The sequence below is a fragment of the Dromaius novaehollandiae genome, chromosome 1, assembly GCF_036370855.1.
Source record: "Dromaius novaehollandiae isolate bDroNov1 chromosome 1, bDroNov1.hap1, whole genome shotgun sequence".
In the NCBI taxonomy this organism is placed as follows: domain Eukaryota; kingdom Metazoa; phylum Chordata; class Aves; order Casuariiformes; family Dromaiidae; genus Dromaius; species Dromaius novaehollandiae.
In genome coordinates, this window is record NC_088098.1 from 87,608,767 (window position 1) to 87,629,230 (window position 20,464).

Here is a 20,464-nt window from a genome sequence, read left to right on the forward strand (position 1 = left end):
CTACACCCTTTCCATGGATCCTCTGTCCTGGCAAAACAACTATCTCCCAGACAGAGCACAGCCCGGGGATATACCATGTTCTGTGGTCCCCTGCAGACGTGATGCCTGTGGCCATTTGCTTCTCACCTGTTTAGAGTCTCCCCTTTTCTCCCTTCCCCTCCCCCTCTTTTTGCCCCCTACCCATGCTAAGAGGATCCCCATTAACACTTAAAGAGCTGTGCAGAACTGCAGAGGGCTCCAAGGATGTATTTGGAGAAAACTTGGCTCCAAGTTGAGGCTGAGTAGGGGATGGGGACTTGGCCACAGGGGACAGGTGCTATCTCAGCAGTTTCGTGGCTGTTCCCAGCATTACCGCAATCTGCTTCTTCAGCTGCTCAGCCTCCTGTTTCATCTGTTCCATTTCCCCCATCTTTCTGATCTAGGGATGGCTCCTCCACGTGCAGAGCCTTGATTCTGGAAAGACGAATCAAAGGAGAGAGGTGTGAGGTAGAAAGTGTGCTAATATGACTTTGCTCAGTTATGAAAACCTAGGTGTTTCTGATAAGGGCTTGGCGGTCATTTATTGGCTGCATGATTGGAAATGTCATGCTGTATCTGATCAAAGCCTTTAGCATTTGGGCAGGTCATACTGGATCTGATGGAAGGTCCATTTGGTCCTCTGTCTCACTGACATGTAGACTGGGAGCTGAAGACCTCCAGAACCCCTTGTGGAGGCTCTGCACTCCTCCCCTCACCTCTTCATCTGTACCCTACCTATTCCAGACCCTACGAAGTCCTAGGTCCTCTGTTGTCAAGCTGTTCACCTGCAGCTCCAGGAGGATGAAACTTGATGTGGGGAGCCCAGTGGCTGTGGGGCGTATTTCCTATCTTTTGTCCTAGGCAAACCACCGCTGGACGGTGTCCACCAGCTCTTTGGCCATCAAAGCAATCTGCGGGCTGTTGAGCTGTTCTCTCAGGGTTCTCTTCTGACTTCCCATCCTAAAAAAAATAAGTGGATGCCTAGGGAAGAATCTAAGAATAAAATAAGCACATAATGGTATTTCTCCTACTTTGCTAGTCCAGCTTTTCATTGACTTCCCAAGCTTGAGGCAGCAGCACTGTATGCTATAGTCCATTGTCCAGTTGCTTTTTAAGCCAGTGTCAAATTTGAGCGTTCTCAGTGCCCGATGGTGAGAAGTTCCACAGCTTAATGGCACACTCTGTGAAGAAGTACCTCCTTCTATTACTTCTGAACTTGCCTGGCACTAGCTTTACTTGATGGCCCCTAGTTCTTGAACTGCAAGAATCATCAAGTAATTGGTCTCTATTCAGCTCAGTGTCACTCAGGATTTTATAGGTCTTTGTCATATCCTTCTTCCTCCACCTCTTTTGCAGACTGCAGGGATGGCTTAGTCATTCCTCACATGTAATCCGTTACATCTGATCACCTCTGTTGTTCTCTGAGCCTTTTTCAGTTGTTGTTATATTGTTTTGCAGAGAAGGCAATGAACTAGAATTGCAAAGTACAGGCAAGCCATATCATTATACAGCATTTCTGTTTTGTTCTCTCTTTCTTTGCTATTAGGTGTACTTAAAACTTCACCAGTGATTCTATCATGTCCCACTCACAAAGCCAAATCTGGTCTTTGTTGCTTCAGTCCTTCTCTCAGGTAAGTATGAGCGTACAGAGGTGCTCCAGGTGTTTCCACCAGCCCAGTGGCACCACCATCAAAAGCAGAGCTTTGTACCATGTCCAAGAAATGCTCCTGCAGTAGCTGTAGAATTTCTCCTTCTGGTCCCTGTAGGTCACATAACCTCTATCCTGCTTTGGCCTGTTGTCTGAAGGCATCATTTCTTCCAGCTAACAAGGCTTTCGGTCCTTCTGTTTCAGGCTGCTCTTTCCCTGTGGGGCACTCCCCAAGCACATGTAGATGGTTCCCCATGTCCCGCCTTTGCCCGCTGCTTTGCCCCAGATAAAGGTCCCAGTTGCACACTCTGAATTTCTCTACAGAATCCTTTCCCCCTGAATGTCTCTGTGGCTCTCCTTTGATCCTCCAGGCAGGATTAGTTTCTGCTTGATCAATGACTCCTGAGGCACAGCTTGAAAAGCCAGGGAGATACCACTCCTGGGAGGGCCTGTGGTTATGCTCAAGAGAGGGTATGTCAGACTATGCCCCACAGAGAAAGGCTTGTACAACTGTTTTTGCTGACTGCAAGGCTATGTGGAGCCACATCATTGCTGCCTCTCTTCTGCTCCCTGTCCAGGCACTCGATGTGGCCATTTGGCCTGATCTGCTTGCTCCAGCACATGAGTGAGAGAGCAGGAGGGGACCGAGGGCTACACTGCCAGAGCATGGAGGCACATGCCACAGCAGTGATCTAGGACTGCCAACCTCCACTGCACTGAAGGATGGGAAGAGATCAGCACCTGAGCTGGCCCCCTTCTACTATTTTTTCTCCTCTCCTTGTGACAGAACAATGATGAGTGGTTCTGCCAGCAAGGATACATACTTGGACCTGGCTGAGTGAAGCTGAGCAGGAAAATCCACCTGAATGCACTTCTCCTTTGGGAAGGGGTTGGACACCCAAGTCCCAGCTAATTGACTGGGAGAGTGCTGGCAGGGCCTTGCAGCTTTCAGTGGGAGGTTGCACATCCACCTTATCTTTGTGGTGTTTGCCCCTCAGCTTTGGTGTACAGTCAAGATCTGGAGACTGTGTCCAGCTCTGATCACTGCCTCCCAGCACACCAAGTGGCAAACATTTACTTTCAGTCACACTGTGGAGACCCAGCTCTACCATTCTGGTCAAAGCCTTCCCCCTTTTCAGTTCTCCTCATGGCTGGTCCTGCCTCCCCACCATCACATCTCCACAGCTGTCAGCACTGGATGTGTTTTCTTCCTGGGCCATGTCTTCTGGTTTACACTCTCCTTCCAGCCTCTTCTGCTTGATTTCCAAGCCCTGAAAACCTGGCCTCCCCATGGCAATTCCTCCCTAAAGCTTCTTCCAGCTAGAAGCACTCTCAGCTTTCCAAGCTGTCATCTCCAGCTCTCTGGCCATCCGGGATCATCATCTACCCACCTGCCCTAAATTGACTTAATGGATTTCTGTTTCTGTCCACCTAGCCCTGCATAGGGATGGGAGCCTTATTCTTCCTTTCTATTCTGCAATTTCTGCCCCATTTGAAGCAGGATGCATGAGTGCCTCTCATTTCCTGTCAGGTCCCCAGTCTTCCCTGCATCTCTCCTGTTTTTTCACCACTCTCTCTCTTTCCTTGGCCACTTTTTTTTTCAAGTCTGGCATTATCATGGGAGACTCAGTTCATAGGCATCTTTTCTGTGAAGTTGCACAACCAGTGAGGGGCTTTGAGAGCCAGTAGGAAGATTAAAGGGCAGGAGCATGATGTCGAGGACATATAAAAAGAGTTAAATATAGCAAAGGTACAGCTCGGGTTCAGGACTCTGTCCAGACCTTTAAATCCCTTTTAGGGAACAAGCTAAATGAAGTTGGGAATTGTCCTCAGCCTCAGAAGAACAAGAAGCCACAGATGAGTGATAATAATAGCTCTGGCTTTGCCTATCGCCTCCACTTGTCACATCCCAGTGCAATTTGTTGAGCATGGGTCACCTAGTCCGCATCGGAATGCAGCTGCCTTCTAGGAGGACCATGATAGATGTGCAAAAGGGCAGCTCACCATGTAAATTTAGGGCAGGAAATGGGGGACCTGAGTCAGCGAAGAACAGGAGAAAGGGAGTCAGGCTTGGAGTCTGGCCAAGGCAGGTTCCTGCCCAGGCAGCAAGTGACCAGAGACCAGAGCACATTTGTGGATTCACAGCTCAGTTCAGAGGTGCTCATGATAGCTGCCCAGCCCAGTTTTAAGAGGAAGGGTTTCTAAACTGTGCCCAGAGCTTTCAGGAAATAAGGGCTTGTTCAGGTAGATGCTTAGCAGTAGAGGAAACCAAGCTGTTAGGCACCTTTGAAGAAACAAAAACCCAACACCTCCCTGGCATTGCGAAGAGCTACTGACAGGTTGACCTTGGCACCAGTACTTGTGTGCAGACCTGTGCTTCCTACAGAGTCACACACATCATTTGAGAGCCTGGCACACTCAAACTAAGTCTTGACTTAGTTGAGTCACACCAGCCTGTCTTATGAACTCTGCCTTGACTGTACGCATCCATTTCTCAGTTCTTGGCTTTCAAAGCCTGGTTTCATCTTTTTCTGCTCTCCAACCTGACTGCTCCACAGAGCCTTTTTCCTCCTGTCTTTCACCCATGACAAACTTGCTGGTGGCTCCTGCTGTAGTTCTCCTGCCTACGGGCAGCCAGGAGTGTCCTGAGCCCTTGGTTGTCTTCTCATTGCAGACCAAGTGACTCTTACTTGGTGTGAAGCTGAGGGGTCTGGCATCTTTCTGCTTCTGCCTTTTACTGCCACTGCGTGACTTTTCAGGGCAGTGTCTATGTCCCTTGCACCACATCAGGACAGAGACCCCTCTAGCATCCCAGCTGACTGTCGTCTCTGCCAAATCACCTAAGTCACTTCCCTGTGGGAATGAGGTGTGAGTGATGGGTGAGAAGAAAGGGGAGTCAGACCCCCTCATTTTCTAGCCTCTGGGTAGTTTCCCCCAGGCTGGGGAGGGAGCTGCCTCTCTTTGAATTGCATAGTTGGGAGAATGCTGTAAACAGAAAAGGTAAAGGTGCAGAAGGGAGGGCAGAGTATTAACAGGCAGCATCCCTTGGTCCCTGTGTAATCCCCTTGGTTGGCCTTGCATGCTCGCCCTGGTGACCCTGAGCTCCTTGCAGAGCCGGATACAGAGATGATCCCCCTCTCCTGCAACAGAGATCAAAGGCCAAGGTAAAATTACCCTGCTCTACTCCTTGCTTTCTGTGGGCTACTTCTTCCTCCAGAGAAGCAGCCAGCTACAAAGAGGTGTGCAGGAGTGCATCAAGAATGCAGGGCTGTCTATTGAGCATGAGTCCCAGGTCCCTCAGGGTAGGTGTTGTCCTCCTGTTCCAGGCTGGAAACTGGTGTAATTCACCTACCAAGGGGAGAACAAGCATCCCCAACCCAGTGCCAAGTCCCTCATCATCACAAAGACATCTCAGTGCTAACGCCAATGTTTTCCCCATTATGATCTTCCCTCCCACATCCTCAAATGCCTGCATATGGGGTCAGCCCTTGTACAGAGACCCTCAAACCCCCACAGGGTCACATCACAAAACCAAAGGCCCCAAGCACCAAGCACAGTAAGATGAGCTGAGGGAATAACATCAAGGCAGCATCCTTACCAGTATTTGGAGAGAGGGGTGGGTTGCAGTCCCCTCCCAGATGGGTCCCTCACAGTCGGCGATCCCTGTGGAGAACGGCTTCCCTGCTGGCCAGGGGAGCAGGTCGTCCCTTTGCAGTGCCCAGTCAGTCCTGCCTGTCCACTCTGTGAGTCCCTTGCTCCCTCTCCGCTCCTCAGCCTCTCCCAGGACTGATCTCCCCATGGGGAGCTGGACAGCTATGGATGGGAGGGGTTGGGGGAGGGCTGATTCCAGGAGCAGCGTCAGGCAAATTAAATCAGACACCAGAGGCTTGGGGAAATCGGATTGGGATGTAATGCAAAGCAGGTGGATGGGGAGGGGTGAAAAGAGAGAGTAACATGCTGCTCCTGAAGGGAAAGAAACCATCACAGGCAGATTTGACTCCCTCTGTTTATACTAACAACAAACTAATAAAGTGAAGATTAGCCAGAACAGGCGAGGATTATAAACCTCTGGGGTAGAGCTTGCTGTGCCTCATGATCCACAGGAATGCCCTTTCTCCCAGGGACAGTACACTACATACACCCCAGACAGCATGGAAAGAAAGGACGGTGCCACCTACTGCAGACCTGCCGAGGGAAAATCCATGGCAGGGCAGAGCTCGGGTCATGTTGTCTCTGGGTGGCAAACCGAGCATTGCTTCGGGAAAACACAACTGGGCAAAGGGGCTGGGGTGGCAAAAGCTTTCAGCAGCAGGCCTTTTGGCAGCCACTTTAGTGGGATGCTGCGATGGGATTATCTTGGCCTCAATCTCTGTTAATCTCTCCTGCAGCTTTGGCCCAAGCCTGAGATAAATACCTTTTAACGGATCTCATCTGACGTCAGGAGGCCATCAATCTAATCACCCAGGCCACCTTTAGGCAGAGCAAGCCAGAGCTGCGGACACCAGCCCTTTGCCCCTGCCCAGCATGGCCTCACCAAATAGGATCCAACCAGCACCTCCATGTCAATCCTCAGGGAAGGACATAAGAGTGCTAGGACTTGGTGGGACTTCCTGCTAGGGGCAAGGAACTTGACATGTACGCATTGAAGTTCCTTTTTCTTTCAGCTCCAGGCTGTGATCCTCAGGAGGATGGAGGCAAGAAGGGCTGCTGGTACAGATTTCCCCATGTTAAAGCAAGGGCCAAGCTTCAGAATGGAGAAAGAAGTCCCTGCTTCAGTCCTGCTCCTCCAGCACTCATGGGGATGGGGCTAAATACAACACCTTCCACTGGGCAGGGGCCTTGGGCTGACAGCAATGAGGAGAACATCCATCTACCTCTCACACCATGGGCCTTGGCTATCCAACTGTCTTCCCTTCCCCATTGTAGTTGTGGTCTTCATGCACAGCTCTTGTCTAGGCCTGTATGTTTCACAACCATAGGTTGGTCTCTGGCTCTAATCCTTCCCAGGAATAGGGTCACTGCTCATTTTTATACTCCATATCCATCCCATTCAATTCCTGTTTGGCTACAACATAATCCCATCTCTGGACACTAATTCCCTGGGCAGCAACAGCAGATTGTCTGTATATCAGCCTGAAAAATGATAAACAAAACATCTCTGCTGCTTCCAGGGGATACGTGGTGCATGAAAGAAAAAAAAAAATAGGCCTTGCTTCAGGAAAACAAGAGCGGACAGTGCTTTTTCTTGAAGGCACTTCCTACCCGTTCCATGGGTTGCTCCTGGAAGAGCTGACTTTTGCTTTGCCCTCTCTTACTGGATTGGGCTGGCATCTGGGAAAACACTTTGTTTGTTTTCCTTCACTGAGAGCTCAATCTCCTTCCATCATTTGTTAATTAAATTTCCATCGGCAATCAGTGTGTATATCTCCCTCTTGAAGCACAGACTCAGACTCCTGCCAGCATTTCTGTTCAGCATTTTGCTTTTGCTTTTATTCCATATATTCACAGCCACTCACCTTCCCTCTCTCATTTCAACCTCAAGGCTCTGGAGTTTGTAGGTGCCTAGGGTTTTCAGATGCTTCCATGTTGAATTCCTGAATGTGAAATAGCCCTTGCTCTCAAAAGCCCCTAGGCCCTTCCTTCTCCACTTTGGTTTGGTCCCATATGACCAAGAAGTTTGCACTGAAAGAAGTGACAAGTGACACAAACATGTCGGTGAGGCAGTGAAGAAAGATCCTGGTGTCACTGACTTTAATACACTGTCCCTGCTTCCACTTTTCAGCTTCTAGGAAGTCACAGAGAAGCAAGCTACATCCCTCCCTATCACTATGGCTCTAGCACGCTAATAAACTGCTCCAGGCCTTGGTGGTGCCAGCACTATTGAGACATGCCAGGCCACTGTGCATGCCAGTCCTGCCGCAGGGCCTCGTGTACTCAGAACTCATCTCTGGGTCGCAGCTCCTTGGGGCGCTGGGTCCTGTCGGAGCCTGGCTTGTGCCTCCGGCTTGTAGGCCTGGCTCTGTCGCTAGGCACGGGGGATTCTGGTGAGGACCTGCTGCCATGATCGGCTCCCTGATGTAGCTGTCCATTTGGCTTGTCCTGCTCCGCAGCCCTCTGCTCCATCAGCTCTTCCGCCTTCACCCTCTCCTGCAGCCACGGAGACAGAGATGATGGGAACCCTTCCCTGCTGGGGTTTCCACTCTGCCTGTGTGGGCCTGCAAGACTCAGCTTGCCTTTGCCACATCCATTCAATGCCCTAGAGCCCATTCTCTCTTGCAGAACCCACCACAGGCTGCCCCTCCACAGGGTACCCAACTGGGCCCCAACCCCTGTCAGAAATCAACTACCAGCTCCTGCACAAGGCCCTGATCCTTGAGAAAGCCCGCAAGCCCTTCCACAGAGAGACTTGCTCCAGCTTGGAGGCCCTTGTATCCACTCTCCAGCATAATTCCCTTACCTGCTCTGCATGCTCCTGGGAGTGTGTATACCAGAGAGCCACAGCGCAGCGCCTCCCACGGCTCACAGCCCACACGCCGTGTGGGTTCTCCTTGCCAGAGCTGAAGGCTACCAGCCTCCCGCACTTAGGATACACCTTGGCCTGCCAGGAGAGAGAAGGGACAATGAAGCTGGAAGCTCTCTGCCGTGGGGAGCGCCATCCATCTACAGAGGTCACGCTGACTCCGGTGGTGTGGAATGGCAAAGGGCTGCTAGGCATTATAATCTATGGGAAAGGTGCCATCCTGGGGAGGGACAAAAAGAACCAAAGGGACAATAGAGGTCACAGACACACACAGGCTGTAAGAGCCTGGGACATCTCAGATAGAAAGGAGTTAATCTTTCCTCTATCTGAGATTTGCCTCAATTTGCCTTTGGTTGCTCCAGTTTGAATCTGACACATTACCTGCATTGGACGGCTTTTGGAGTGGTGTGATCCAATAATTAACTAGTTTCTGCTCACCTGAACTAAATCTCACCCTCAGTCTGCTCTCCTTCCTTTGCCAAGTCCCAGACTTACTGTGACAGTCACAGTGTCCAGTTCAGTGAAGAAAAGGCCCCCGCCTTGGAAGTCATCATTGAGGTAGAGAATGCCACTGCGGACAAAAAGAAAGAGGACATGTGGATGGTGAAGCTCATTCATCCCTGAGCCATGCTAGGATCAAACTGCAGAGTCTCAAAAACAACTCTGTAGACAGTCTCTGCAAGTCCCAGGAAGCTAAACAGCTGTATTTAGCAAATCTAATGGAACAGTAATTTAAGACAAGAACAAAACATCTGGGAGATACAATACAGTTTACCCAGATCAGAAAACCTGCATGACCCACTGCTAACCCCAGTTCTCTGAATTCTCTTTTGTTTGTTCAGACAACAGCCATCATGAGATACTGCTAATAAAACAAGTTGTCATAGGCGTGAGAGCAAGGTGCTGGCATGGAACAGAAATGGATATGGATTAAGAGGTCAGTTTTCATCCTTGGCACAGGTTGCTAGCAGGAACCTCATGGTGCTGTCCCAGATCCTGTGTTTGATACCTGAATGAATCATCTGGAAAAGACATGAATAGCAAGGTGAGTGGGAAAAATCTGGACATGATGCAGCATTACTTGGATTTGGCAAGGACAGAAAAGTTCATGAGGCACTATGAAGAAGTTGGGTGAGCAGAGAATAGGAATGCAAATGAAATTCAAAGTGTATAAGTACAAAACAGTTGTCATTGGAAGGAAAAATGAAATTACTCATCACTCTTCTGGGATAATAAATTCATTTTCCCCACAATCCAGAAGAGCATATTAACTTCAGAATGAGTGATCATGAATTGATTCAGCTCAGAGATCTGAATATGGTATTTCTTTAAGTCAAAGGCATGTGAACAACCTGATATTTGTATACCATGCTAGAGAAAAAACAAACCTCTAGGAAGAAGTTGCACACCCAAGTGGATGATAATCCACTCAGGTGAATTCAAAGTAACGTAAATATATCATTTTATTTTTATTATAAATACTAATAAATTTATGTAAATGTTAATTTGATTATAAATAAATATTTGTTGCGGTCATTTATTAAATAAATAAACTTAAAGCAATGTGTACCCTTAGCAATAACAGATCCTGAGCTGACTTTCAGTGCTCATAAATAAGATTGGAGGTTACGGAGGACCGTTTTTATGAAAACATCAACTCAGTGGTGGTGGAAAAATAAGTAACATTGGGAATGACTAGGAAGCGAACAGAGAACAAACCATTGCTATGCCACTGTATAAATCCACAATGAGCTGTCTACACCCAGCATGGTGGGTTCAAGCCTGCCTTTCCGATCTCAGATATGAAATAGCGGAACCGGAAAAAGTACAGAAAAGGGCAACACAGATGATCAAAAGTTATGGAAAGGCTTCCTTACAAGGAATGCCTGGAAAGCACAGGCCTCATCAGAGGCCACAGAAGGACAACAGAACAAAGATTTGTAAGTCAATGGGTATTGTAGAGAAGGACAATAAGGACCAACTGTTTGCCAGCTTTTCTTACAGGAGAATTAGGAACATCAGAGGTGGCTGACTCAGATCAAAAAACTCCAGACGCTTCCTCACTCTCCTTGCCACAGGAGGCTGTGGAGCCTGAATGATTCCACAGGTTCAAAAAGTGACTAAACCAATTACTAGGAGAATCCATTTGGGGTTGTTAAATACAGCGACGCCTAGCTCAGGGAAGTCCCCAAGTGGCATACCACAGAGGGTTGGGACAGTACTCCAAGGACACAGCTCTACACACTTGTCCTGGTTTTTTAATACTCTTCAGCATGCAGCTGAGGCACTGTTGTGACAGCACCCTGTGCTAGAAGGACCTCAGTTCCGACCTGGCATGACCTTGTTTGTGTTTTAATATTTGGAATAGTCTGAAGCCTGGAAGAAGAGACTGATCACCAAGGAAAGACATGTCTTAAGAGTCAAAGAGTACATGATAACATAAGAATGGTCAAAAACATGGTTGGCACATGCTGAAAAGGAAATAAAGACAAGAAATTTCTTTACTCACGTTAGACAAAAGGAGAAGCAGTGTAGGTGAGACCACAGTCAACTGGGATGAAAGTAAGAACCACAAACTTAATGAGCCCCTCTCAGTTTTCAATTAAGATGATAGAGAATGTCAGAGCAACAAGAGAGGCTCATTAATGGGACTGAGAATATGAAATAAAAATCACCACTCTGGGGGCTGAAACAAAATGTTGAGGACATACAGACAATGAGAGGATTACAAACCCAGAAGCCCAGGAAGTAACACCTCTTTTGGCATAGGGTTTAATAAGACTGAGAGGTCAGCGTGGTAACATATGACTGGAGAAAATCTAAGACAGCTCTTCCACGTAAGAAGGAATAGGAAGGTGGGGAGAATGGCTGAAGCATAAACAGGCCTGGCAGTCTGACCTCAGTAGTCTTCAGGGTTTCAGAATCTATTTCTGAGAAGAAGGATAACTGAAGGACAAAAGGTAAATGGAAAATGGTCTTAAAACATAACATGGGTTTATTAAAAGCAGATTGGGTCAGTCATGCTATCTTTGACAGAACAGTTATTTCCCAGGTAAGGATAACATGCTTGATCTGCAGCACTTCTCACTGTCTTGAAAATATATTTCAAGTTTTTTCATAGAAGAGTAACAAAACCTACCACAGGCTGGGAAAACCTCTCACATGGAAAGGAAAAACTCAGCACAAAGTATTGGTAGTGAATCCTCAGAGAGATGAATGAGAGGATAGTCATGGAAATACACTGACTGCTCAAGTGAAGGAAATCAAGAACCTCAGTTCTCTGTGTCCTGTAATGCATGGACAAGACAGAAGAAAGGAACAGGGAAAGGCAGAACATGATTAAAAGAAACAGCTTGTCATAAGGGCTGGGAGTGGACTGTAGTACTGTGGTAGACACACAGGAAGACAATTTGATATCATGGTTCTAGATCCAGCCAGTCTCCCAGCCCAGTAATGCTCTCTAACTGTTAATGTTCTCTGCAGTGAGGGAGTAGGGAGAAAGGCAGACCCTTCTGCCAACATAGGGGAGGTGTTTCACACTTTGTACTGAAGCTGCTCATGCAGCCCTTTCATGCTACAGGCCTGGCTGGCTTTGAGCCAAGGACCCTATCACTGGGCTTGTATATGATGGCTGGAGTTCATCAGCCAGCTGAACTCATCCTCTGATGGGGCTGGGGAGGAGTTCTGATCTCCACACACTCCAGTGCAGGTTTCCTTCTTATCTTACCTGTAGTCCCTGTACACATAAGCAGGTGGTTCTCTCCAGCATTCGTTCCCTTCAGGATCCAAGAGACAGTTGTCAGCATGGACTGGGTGACTGAGATCCATGCGACTTTCCTGTTCCCCTGAAGGTGGAAGTTGCAGGAAAGACCAAGTGTTTCAATTAAAGGAAATGATAAGACAGAGAGAGGGGCACATTGAGAGTAAAGGGAAAAGAGTCTCCTGGGAGGACATGGGTGGGACTGGGAAGGAGAGTCTTCAGGGGAAAGAGACAAACATGGAGAAGGATTCTTTACCCTCCACAGCTGTGCGGCACACAAGGTGTGTGAATGAGAAATGGAGCTTCTTCCCAGGGGTAAAATAGGACTCTATGATTTTCCGGGATTTCTCACTGGCCTGCAGAAGCAATTTGGCATCTTTCCAGTCCACATCACCATTCTGGGCCATCTATAAGCGAAAAACAAGCCTGTCAGAAAGAAACTCTAAGACACACAAAGACACTAAGAAATGACACACGTACACACTACAGAGGAACACAGCAGCATAAAGTCCTGTGGTCACACACATGCAAGAAAATAATGCTTTCTCTTGTAAACTTAAGTCAGGAGTGCACCCGTACACTGCAGTGATTTTTTTCCTTCTACTCAGTGCACAAAGGCACATCTGGAATGCAGTGTCCAGTTTTGCCCCCCCCCCCCCCCCCGTACAAGAGGGACAGTGGTAAACTGGAGTGAGTCTTCAGTGCAGGGCCCTAAGATGTCTGGGGGGCTGCAGCACATGACTTATAAAAAGTAGCTTAAGGATTTGCATTTCTTCAGCCAAGAGAAGGCTGAGAGAAGATTGAACCTCAGTCTCTCAACACCTAAAGGGGGGTTATAGAGAAAAAGGAGCCATATTCTTCTCAGAGAAACACAGTGAAAAGGCAAGAGGCAACAGGCATAAGTTGCAGCATGGGAAATTTTGGCTAGATATAAGGAAAAACATCTTTCCCCAAGAGTGGTTCAGTACTGGAACAGATGCCCAGAGAGGCTGGGGAATCTCCACCCTTGGAGATGTTCGGGACTTGCCTGCGCAAGGCCTTGAGAAACCTCACCTAGCTTTGGATTTAGCCATGCTGTGGTCAGGGGGTTGGACTAAAGATCTCCAGAGGTCCCTTCTGTCTTAAATCATTCTGCAGCTCTAAGGAAGACACGTCTGTAAGACCATCCCGCTGGGACAAGTAGCGACCCTAAAACTCTTCCTTGTAGGAGAGAAGGCACATGTCAAGCCCTCCATGTACAATGTCTCTAAACATGAATGAGGAGGAAGATTGTCAGGGGAAACTGCACATGTGCTTGGCTTGTGGGGAAGATAACACAGAGAAAAATGCTCAGGTGATAAACACTCTTCATGGACAGCCAAGATGGGAGGCTCACAGAGCCACTTACCTGCACGGCCTTCAGAACGGTTAACCCCTCAAATCTCTCGTGTGGGGTGTGAGGGGACCGTCTTCCCCTATAGCCATCTCCGGTTCCTCCAGCTGCCTGGAATAGATGGATAGAGATGACACAGCTGAGGCTGCCATCTCTCCTCCACTGCAACATTGCAGCTCTGCCTGCTGAGGAGGAGAGGGCATATGGGGGCTCCTACAAGACTCAGGCCTCACCTTTGTCAGACGGAGAAGATCCCTACACTCAGATTCTGTCAGGACTCGGTCAAACACAACCCTCTGGGTTCCATTCATCTGGCGGGAATCCATTGTGACAATGATACCCTCAAAAGGCAAAGGACCTGTGGGAGAAGCATGTAGAAGAAGTCCTCAGCTATCAGCCCCCAGTCTGGATGAGGAAGTGGAGGAGAGACTATATGTTCTGGGGGAAGACAGGACCGTTCCCCAGAAGTGCCCAGCCCTCACAGATCTGGGCCACTTGCACCCCTCACATGTGTCAGGGGAACCAGAGCATCAGCTGGAGGAGCTGGCCTATTGCAAGTGCTTCAGGAGCCAGCAGAAATTTGGGGTGTGCTGGGAGAGCAGCAGGGAAATGTGGAGAGTCGAGTGCACTGTGGATCACAGCAGCAGAACGTGTCCAGCCTCCTGGGGTGAGGCTCTGGAGAAAAGAAGCAGATAAACACCTCCATCAACACTCCTTTCAATCACACACCTTATCCTAGAAGTATCTCCAGTGCATCTTTCTACTCTCTTCAGCCCCAAAGAGAAGCAATGGCTATTAGTTGATGACTTGATGCAATAGGTCCTTTTTCTTCCCCTCTCTGACCTCTGAATGGTCAGGAATGACAACACATTCAGGCCATCAGAATGATCTGCTCTCCCATGTGCCACAGCAGAAAACCATTGGGGGTGAGTTCAAGCAAAGACACCAGGACAGAGCCCTGCAAGAGGCTCTGTGTCCACACATGAGAGTATAGGACCAGCAAGAACAAAGGACTCTGCACTGCAGCCTGTAGCATTCAGCCATGATCCATCTGGACTTGTTTCTTTTAGAGAAAGACTTGCTCAAGCTGAGTAGTCTGTTTCCAGTTTCCCCCCTTTCTCCTTGTCCCTTTCAGAAAAATGCTGTTTGGTGTTGGGCTGGTGGAGGTGAACCAGGTTTGGTGTAGACCCTCCTGCCTGTCCATGCCAGCTGCACTGAACAGGGATCTACATGTCCATAGGCTTGTCATATATCCAGGCAGCATTGGTCACAGTGCTCTTTGGGTTCCCATCCCACAGGTGTAGGCAGTGAGATTTTGCAAGATTATTCATGCATCAAAGAGGGAGAAAAGAAACAGTGAGAAGACTTGCTGAGCCATTCGAGTCTGTCTGCATCTATGCTAGCATTCAAATGCCTGAGGATGGAAGAAGAGAGAGTGCTTAGCCTGGCTGACTGCACCCAAGTCCTTCTTTGAGCTCTGTTACTCACCCTTCTTCTCCCTCTCTTCCACATCCAGAGTATCCTGCTTTTGCTTCTCCTGATCCTCTCTCGGGAGCAAGGGAAAAAACACAGACCAGGGCTGTCAGTACACAGAGCTAACACCTCGCCCTCCTCTGTGGTCTTCTGTTCACACCCTTCATGTTCATGTTTTGCCCATTTCTCAGTAGGTATTACTGTTACTTAAATGAACACTGCCAGTCCTACTCCACCCACTGCCTCCAGCATTTTCATTTCCCACTCAATTCAGCCAACCTTACCTGTGTTGCTCTTTTAGATTTTCAGGAATCAGCTCATCTGGAGTCCATAGATCCTACAGGAACAAATGCAGAAGGTTCAGCATCCAGCAAACTTCTCCCACATTGGATCGGGTTAACCAGCCAGTTCCTTGTCCCCTTTTTCCAGGGTAGACCAGACTAATGGCTCTAGCATGTTTCTGAGGCCAGTCAGATTGGGCTAATGCATACAGTTACAGCAACAGTTTTGCAATTTTTGTAGTAGTTTTTGCAATTTTGTTGTAGTTGTTGGATAAATTTTCTGCAGTTTGCTGACACAACAGTTTTCAGTCCTGGAGCAGAAGAAAGCCCTTAAAAATCCACATCAGAAGGATTTTGGGGTCCTTCTCATCAGCACCTGATCCTCCGTGGATCATGTGCTATTGAATTGAGGTCTAGCAACTTTCTTAATGAAATTAGGGTAGGAAGATTAAGATCATATCATTACTTACAGGGTCATTAAAAGTTCCTCCTAGATGCTCCACTGCATAGTAAATCAACTTCTTCTCCATCAGAGATCTTTGCACATAATGCTGAATATTCTAAGGAGACAAAGAGGCTGTCAGATAACCACAAAAGATAATCCCATACCTGTCCAGGGCAGAAACCTGCTGTGCACTAAAGGTGCCCAATTCTGTCCTGGAGGGACTCTGTCTGGTATAGACTATAAACAAACACAGGCTCAGGTTTCTTTAGTCCTGGTCTTGGCACACATCTGCAGTGAAACATACACACTCCCCTTTTTGTCTCCTAGACCAGTGGTCCAGTTGTAGGAGGCAGGAGAGGGCCAGCAAATACAGACTCATAGTTGTAACTACCTCTCTGGCTGTGACAGCTGTGTCCTCCCCCAGTTCTGTGCGATACTGATTCATTTTCTCCAACATTGGCTCATCCATGGGATAGAAGAGCAAGTAGGAAGCAGCACATTCAGCAGCCAGTGTCTGGTTTCCAACTTGAGCGGGGACAGAACAGAACAAATAGACAGGTCATTGAAAGCCTTGATTTTGGCAGTAAATGTATATAGGCCAGCAGCGCCCAAAGACCCATTCACAATCTGGCAGTGGGAGGACTGGCACTGAATACACATCCTCCCTGCCTAGCCAGACCTCTACCAAGCAGAGTACAGCAGGCAGAGATACAGGGAATGAGCCTCGTGAAGAATGGGCCCACTTTCTCTATTTATTGGGGGCTTGTTCAGAGGGGACTGGGGGAGAGCAAAAGGAAATATGAGGATGGACAGTCCCACCTCCCTCGCCCAATAGTGATGATGAGACAGCTGGGCTCTGGAGGCCTCTTTGAGAGAAAAATTGTGCCAAGGCTGTGACAGAGGAGGTGACAGCCATTTGGGTCAGACAGGCTGCATGGGGCAGTGTGCGATGGAATAGAGGTATTCAAGGGACAAACTGAGGTACATATAAAAATGACAGGGTGACAGGATGCCCCATGTCCTGACAGGCTATCAGTTAAGTTAGGGCAAGCAGGGCTGACTCAGAAGGGACATCACTGTTAAGATGAGATGCAAGCGCATGTTATAGATCAGAAGTAGGAGCGTGAGAAGGCAGCACTTGAAAGAGTGGCATACTGAAAAGGAGAGTATGAGATACACAGCTTGGACAGAGCAGATGGTTGGAGCAAGGACTTCAAATGGAGAGCTCTGGAGGAAAGATTTGTCCATACACACAGTGGGAAGGGCGACACATTAGAGAAAATGCACAGAGAGTCAGAAGTGAGAGTCATCACGAGAAACCTCTCCAAAGGTGGCCTCAGGCTTGGGCCTGAGCAAGAGGAGAGGTTCTGGCCAGAGAGGTGCACAGAGGGGGTAGGAAAGGAGGGAGACAGGTAGAGCTCAGGTCAGTGTTACACTTTTACCTGTGATATGCTGCAAGCTTAGGGGTGCTACAGCAGGACCCACTGGATTGTGGCTATGCTCACCTTGATCATAGGCAAACTGCAGTAAATCAAGATGGGAGGGTATGAAATCTTCTGTGGCTGAAATCCGCCCTGGCTTTGTGGCAATTTCAAGCACGCATTGCTGTCTGCACTTCAAGACCTGAACATAATGGGCTGCAAGAGAGAGCAGCATGAAAGCCAGCAGCTCCCCCATCTGCCAGACAAGAGTGCTGGGAGATGGGGCCTGTCCAGACCGGGAAGCATGGCCTTCCTACCCACCCCTCTGTGCCTCCAACACTACCTGCAATTGCTTCATACAGGCCAGGCTGCATGTCCTCCTTCTCCTCCTTCTCCTCCTCCTCCTCCTCCTCCTCCCAAGGTCCTTCACACAGGGCACGACACTCTTCTAGTGCTGACAGCGCCTCTCTGAGTGACTCCTCCAGCCTGGCCACAGCCTGCAGGTACTCATCTGCATTGTAGTGCTGCACCCCAGCCTCATATGCCTCCTGCGAAGGACAGGACCAGGCCCCATTTAGTGTGGGTGACACCAAAGGACTCCCTGAGACTTCAAGTCACTCATAGGATAGTGCTGACATCTAGGGGCCTGCTTGGATCATGCACAGCCCACCATGCACTGGTACAGCAAATCTGGACATGTACCAGATAGACTTCTCCAAGGCCTTTTTGCAGCTTGCTGTAATTGTCACCACCAAATCTCTTTCCGTGTCAATAGTTTGCCTTCACCAGTGTATGGACACCCTGTCTCAGGCCATGATGCCTATGTGGAAATAGAGCAAGGCCATAGGCCAGTCCCTGGGAATGTGTGACAAGCCATGCTGATGCCTGCAAATACACACAGTTTTGCATCAGACTCTTACCCAGAGTGGTGTGGCCTCCAGATCCCGGAAGCTGTCTGATTTCACCCCTGACATACGGCGGTATTTCTCTATGTCCTCACGCATCTGGAGGTGCTGGGGATTCGCGACGAAGAATGTGTGAGCCGCAGATACTGCTTGATCCAGCTTCTTCAGCTGCAGAGAAAAGGCAGCACATGTAACATTCCCGTGTGCACTAGGCAGACCCACTTCCCTTCAGACCCACCTTTCACCCCAGCTGCTCCCACCAACTTTGGAACCATGACACTGAGCATTTGGGTGGGGCCCACCTGTAAACAGCACTGTGCCCAGCCCATGCTGTGACCTAGATTCATCCACAGCATGCCTGTGTCCTGTGTCCCTTGTCCCATGTCCCTGACCGCCCATACGTCAGGCCAACCTCACTAGGCGCAAAGGGCTGGCAATCTGCAAGGCCTCGCAGTGCCCTGCACCCCACCGCCCTCTGAACTCCTTCAAATCTCCAGCAGCTACCTGAGAAGCACCAACACAAAACCAGCATGCTATTTTTGCTGAGAAGTGGACAAAGATTTAAGTGGGAAGGGGCTGCTGGAGGTCTCCAGCCCAATGCCCCGCTCACAGGGGGGCTGACTCCAGAGCTTGATCAGATTGCTCAGGATCTCATCTAGGCAAGCCCACCTGGAAGAAGGCCACCTGGAGGTAGTTGTAGGGCTCCCGCTGCTCAAAGTCCCGCCGGATGGCGTGGCTGACGCGATGCGCTGAGGGTGGCCCACCAAGCCGGCGGCCCAGGCAGTGCTGCAGGCAGTCAGCACGCTGCAGCACCTGGTCGAAGAAGGCAGCATCCCAGGGCGCTGCCGGCCCCCGCACAAAGGCCACCTCATCGTGGCAGGCATGGCAGCAGGCACTGCGGGCCTCTCGCAGCCCTGCATAGCTGTGCAGCGAGCGCTGCAGCAGCTCAGCTGCCCGTGTCCACTCCCGCGCCAAGTAGGCACGCACGCCGTCTGCGTAGAGCAGGTCGTAGGGGACCAGGCGGCCTGTGGTCGCAGACGTGGCAGCAGTGGCAAGAGCAAGCAGTAGCGGGAGGAGCAGGGAGGCCATGGCTGAGCTGCGGAGGAGGAGGGGACAGGAGAGCACTGCGCGGCCAGGAGGCGGGTGGAAATGCTGGCAGGCCCTGAGCTAGACACACCCCGGAGGCCGGGCTGTGCTGGGCCGGGCAGGCAGAGCCCCCCGCCCGCTTGCCCTGGCCCTGGCTGTGGCAAGAGCCATGCACGGCCGGGCAGCCCAGAGGGGTGTGGGCAGCTTGCCCACAGCCTGCCCCAGCTGTGCTGCCCTCCCACCCCAGCCTCCCAGCAATAAGGACAAGCTCAGCTCTTGGATCAGGGACACAAAGAGGGGGAGCAAATTCCTGGCCTTCCTGGAGCTGTGGTTGAGCCCTGGCGTCTTGAGCGGCAGCACTGAGCAGCTTCATGTAATGTGTTAGAATAAAACAATCATGACCTCATGATCTTGGGGTGCTCATTGCTCATAGCTGCAGGGGTCAGCTCTAACCCATCACCCTGCATCCATGTACCCCCCAGGGAGTTGCCTGTGAGGTGGCAGTTGTATCACTTTTCTTTGGAAAAAACACGAACAGGGACAAGGCTTGGCTCAGTCTCTGCCACGTCTCTCCTCATGAGTAGATCCTATTGCTTCAACTGGGACCTGTCATGACTTTAGGGGTGCCTAGACCAACCCAGTGCAGATCCTTTGTAAGCCAGCAGAGGCTGACACCTCTTTGTCTGATGTGATTCCTTGTCCAGACAGCCACCAAGCATCAACCAAAGCTAAACCTTCCTTAACCCCTTACATGGCTTCTAATTTAGGTTATGATTAATTTATCTGAATGCACGCAGGATAGGATCTACACTTTCAAAATTTATAGACTAGGTTCCACCACATGGAAAAGCTCCTTGGAGGTGAAGACCTCTATCTTTTCCGCAGTCTCTCTGATGCAGCTACCCCCTTAACTCGTGGCTGGAACTACAACCAGTGTCTGGAAGGAAAATGACCATCTTCCATAAACCAGTGTGATACGTCCCTTCTGAGATCTCTGCACAAAGTGGAAACCTGCTTCAGATATCACAGTTCCCAGCTTTGATGAAATTGGCAGATTTGGGGCCTTGCATGCACAAAGTTCTATCAGCTCTTCCAGGCTGGCCTTATATCTGTGTGAGATGCTCAGACCATTCGGTTTCATGAAGAATTTGCACCAGAATCTTCTTTCACACCAGTGAAAGAAGACTTTATGGGTCAAGATCTTGCTGGAGAGAATTTAACTGTTTCAAGCATAGGGTTGCCTCAAAGCAATACTTTTTGTTGAGCAATAGTAGAAATCACAGAGGCCACTCTCATTTAGCTGTAGGTAGCCTGAGCCTCTCCTGAGATGGAGAGGAAAACTTTTCACCCAGTCTCCCGTGATGACTCCTCAACACAGGCTCTGCTCCCATCCCTTGGCTGTTAAGTATCTGCTGCCTCCCAGATGTACTGACAAGAAAGGGAGAGAGAGAGAGGCAGGGAGGGAGCCTTGCACATTCTGTATTTCCCTTCCAGAACCTGAGAAGCTTCATTAAACATTAAGCCAATCGCTTTGT

General features: G+C 49.4%; 1 protein-coding gene across 2 annotated transcripts; it reads right to left on the minus strand.

Annotated features, from left to right (window-relative positions):
* Nucleotides 1–372: 372 nt before the first annotated feature.
* P3H3 (prolyl 3-hydroxylase 3) lies at nucleotides 373–19,013 on the minus strand. 2 transcript variants are annotated; one of them, XM_064519287.1, is made up of 15 exons: nucleotides 18,513–19,013; nucleotides 17,859–18,011; nucleotides 17,282–17,486; nucleotides 17,023–17,154; nucleotides 15,909–16,042; nucleotides 15,543–15,632; nucleotides 15,076–15,128; nucleotides 14,807–14,865; nucleotides 13,552–13,676; nucleotides 13,334–13,429; nucleotides 12,203–12,353; nucleotides 11,914–12,031; nucleotides 8,682–8,757; nucleotides 8,124–8,264; nucleotides 373–453 (listed from the first exon to the last, which is right to left on the minus strand). In XM_064519287.1, the coding sequence occupies exons 1-15, from the start codon at nucleotides 18,930–18,932 to the stop codon at nucleotides 388–390; spliced, it is 2,019 nt and encodes a 672-aa protein (XP_064375357.1). In that variant the 5' UTR covers nucleotides 18,933–19,013; the 3' UTR covers nucleotides 373–387. The 2 variants fall into 2 exon arrangements, with proteins under 2 accessions (XP_064375357.1, XP_025969067.1); XM_026113282.2 differs by lacking the exon at nucleotides 373–453 and adding an exon at nucleotides 7,129–7,813 and having other exon boundaries at nucleotides 18,513–19,011.
* Nucleotides 19,014–20,464: the final 1,451 nt, after the last annotated feature.

Excerpts from the sequence above, each read along its gene's own strand:
- P3H3 (XM_026113282.2), bottom strand. The coding sequence starts at position 18,932 with ATGGCCTCCCTGCTCCTCCCGCTACTGCTTGCTCTTGCCACTGCTGCC. Across the intron at positions 15,633-15,908 it reads CAGCTGTCACAGCCAGAGAG|AATATTCAGCATTATGTGCA; the intron begins GTAGTTACAACT and ends TTGTCTCCTTAG. Across the intron at positions 15,129-15,542 it reads GAGGAACTTTTAATGACCCT|GATCTATGGACTCCAGATGA; the intron begins GTAAGTAATGAT and ends TTGTTCCTGTAG.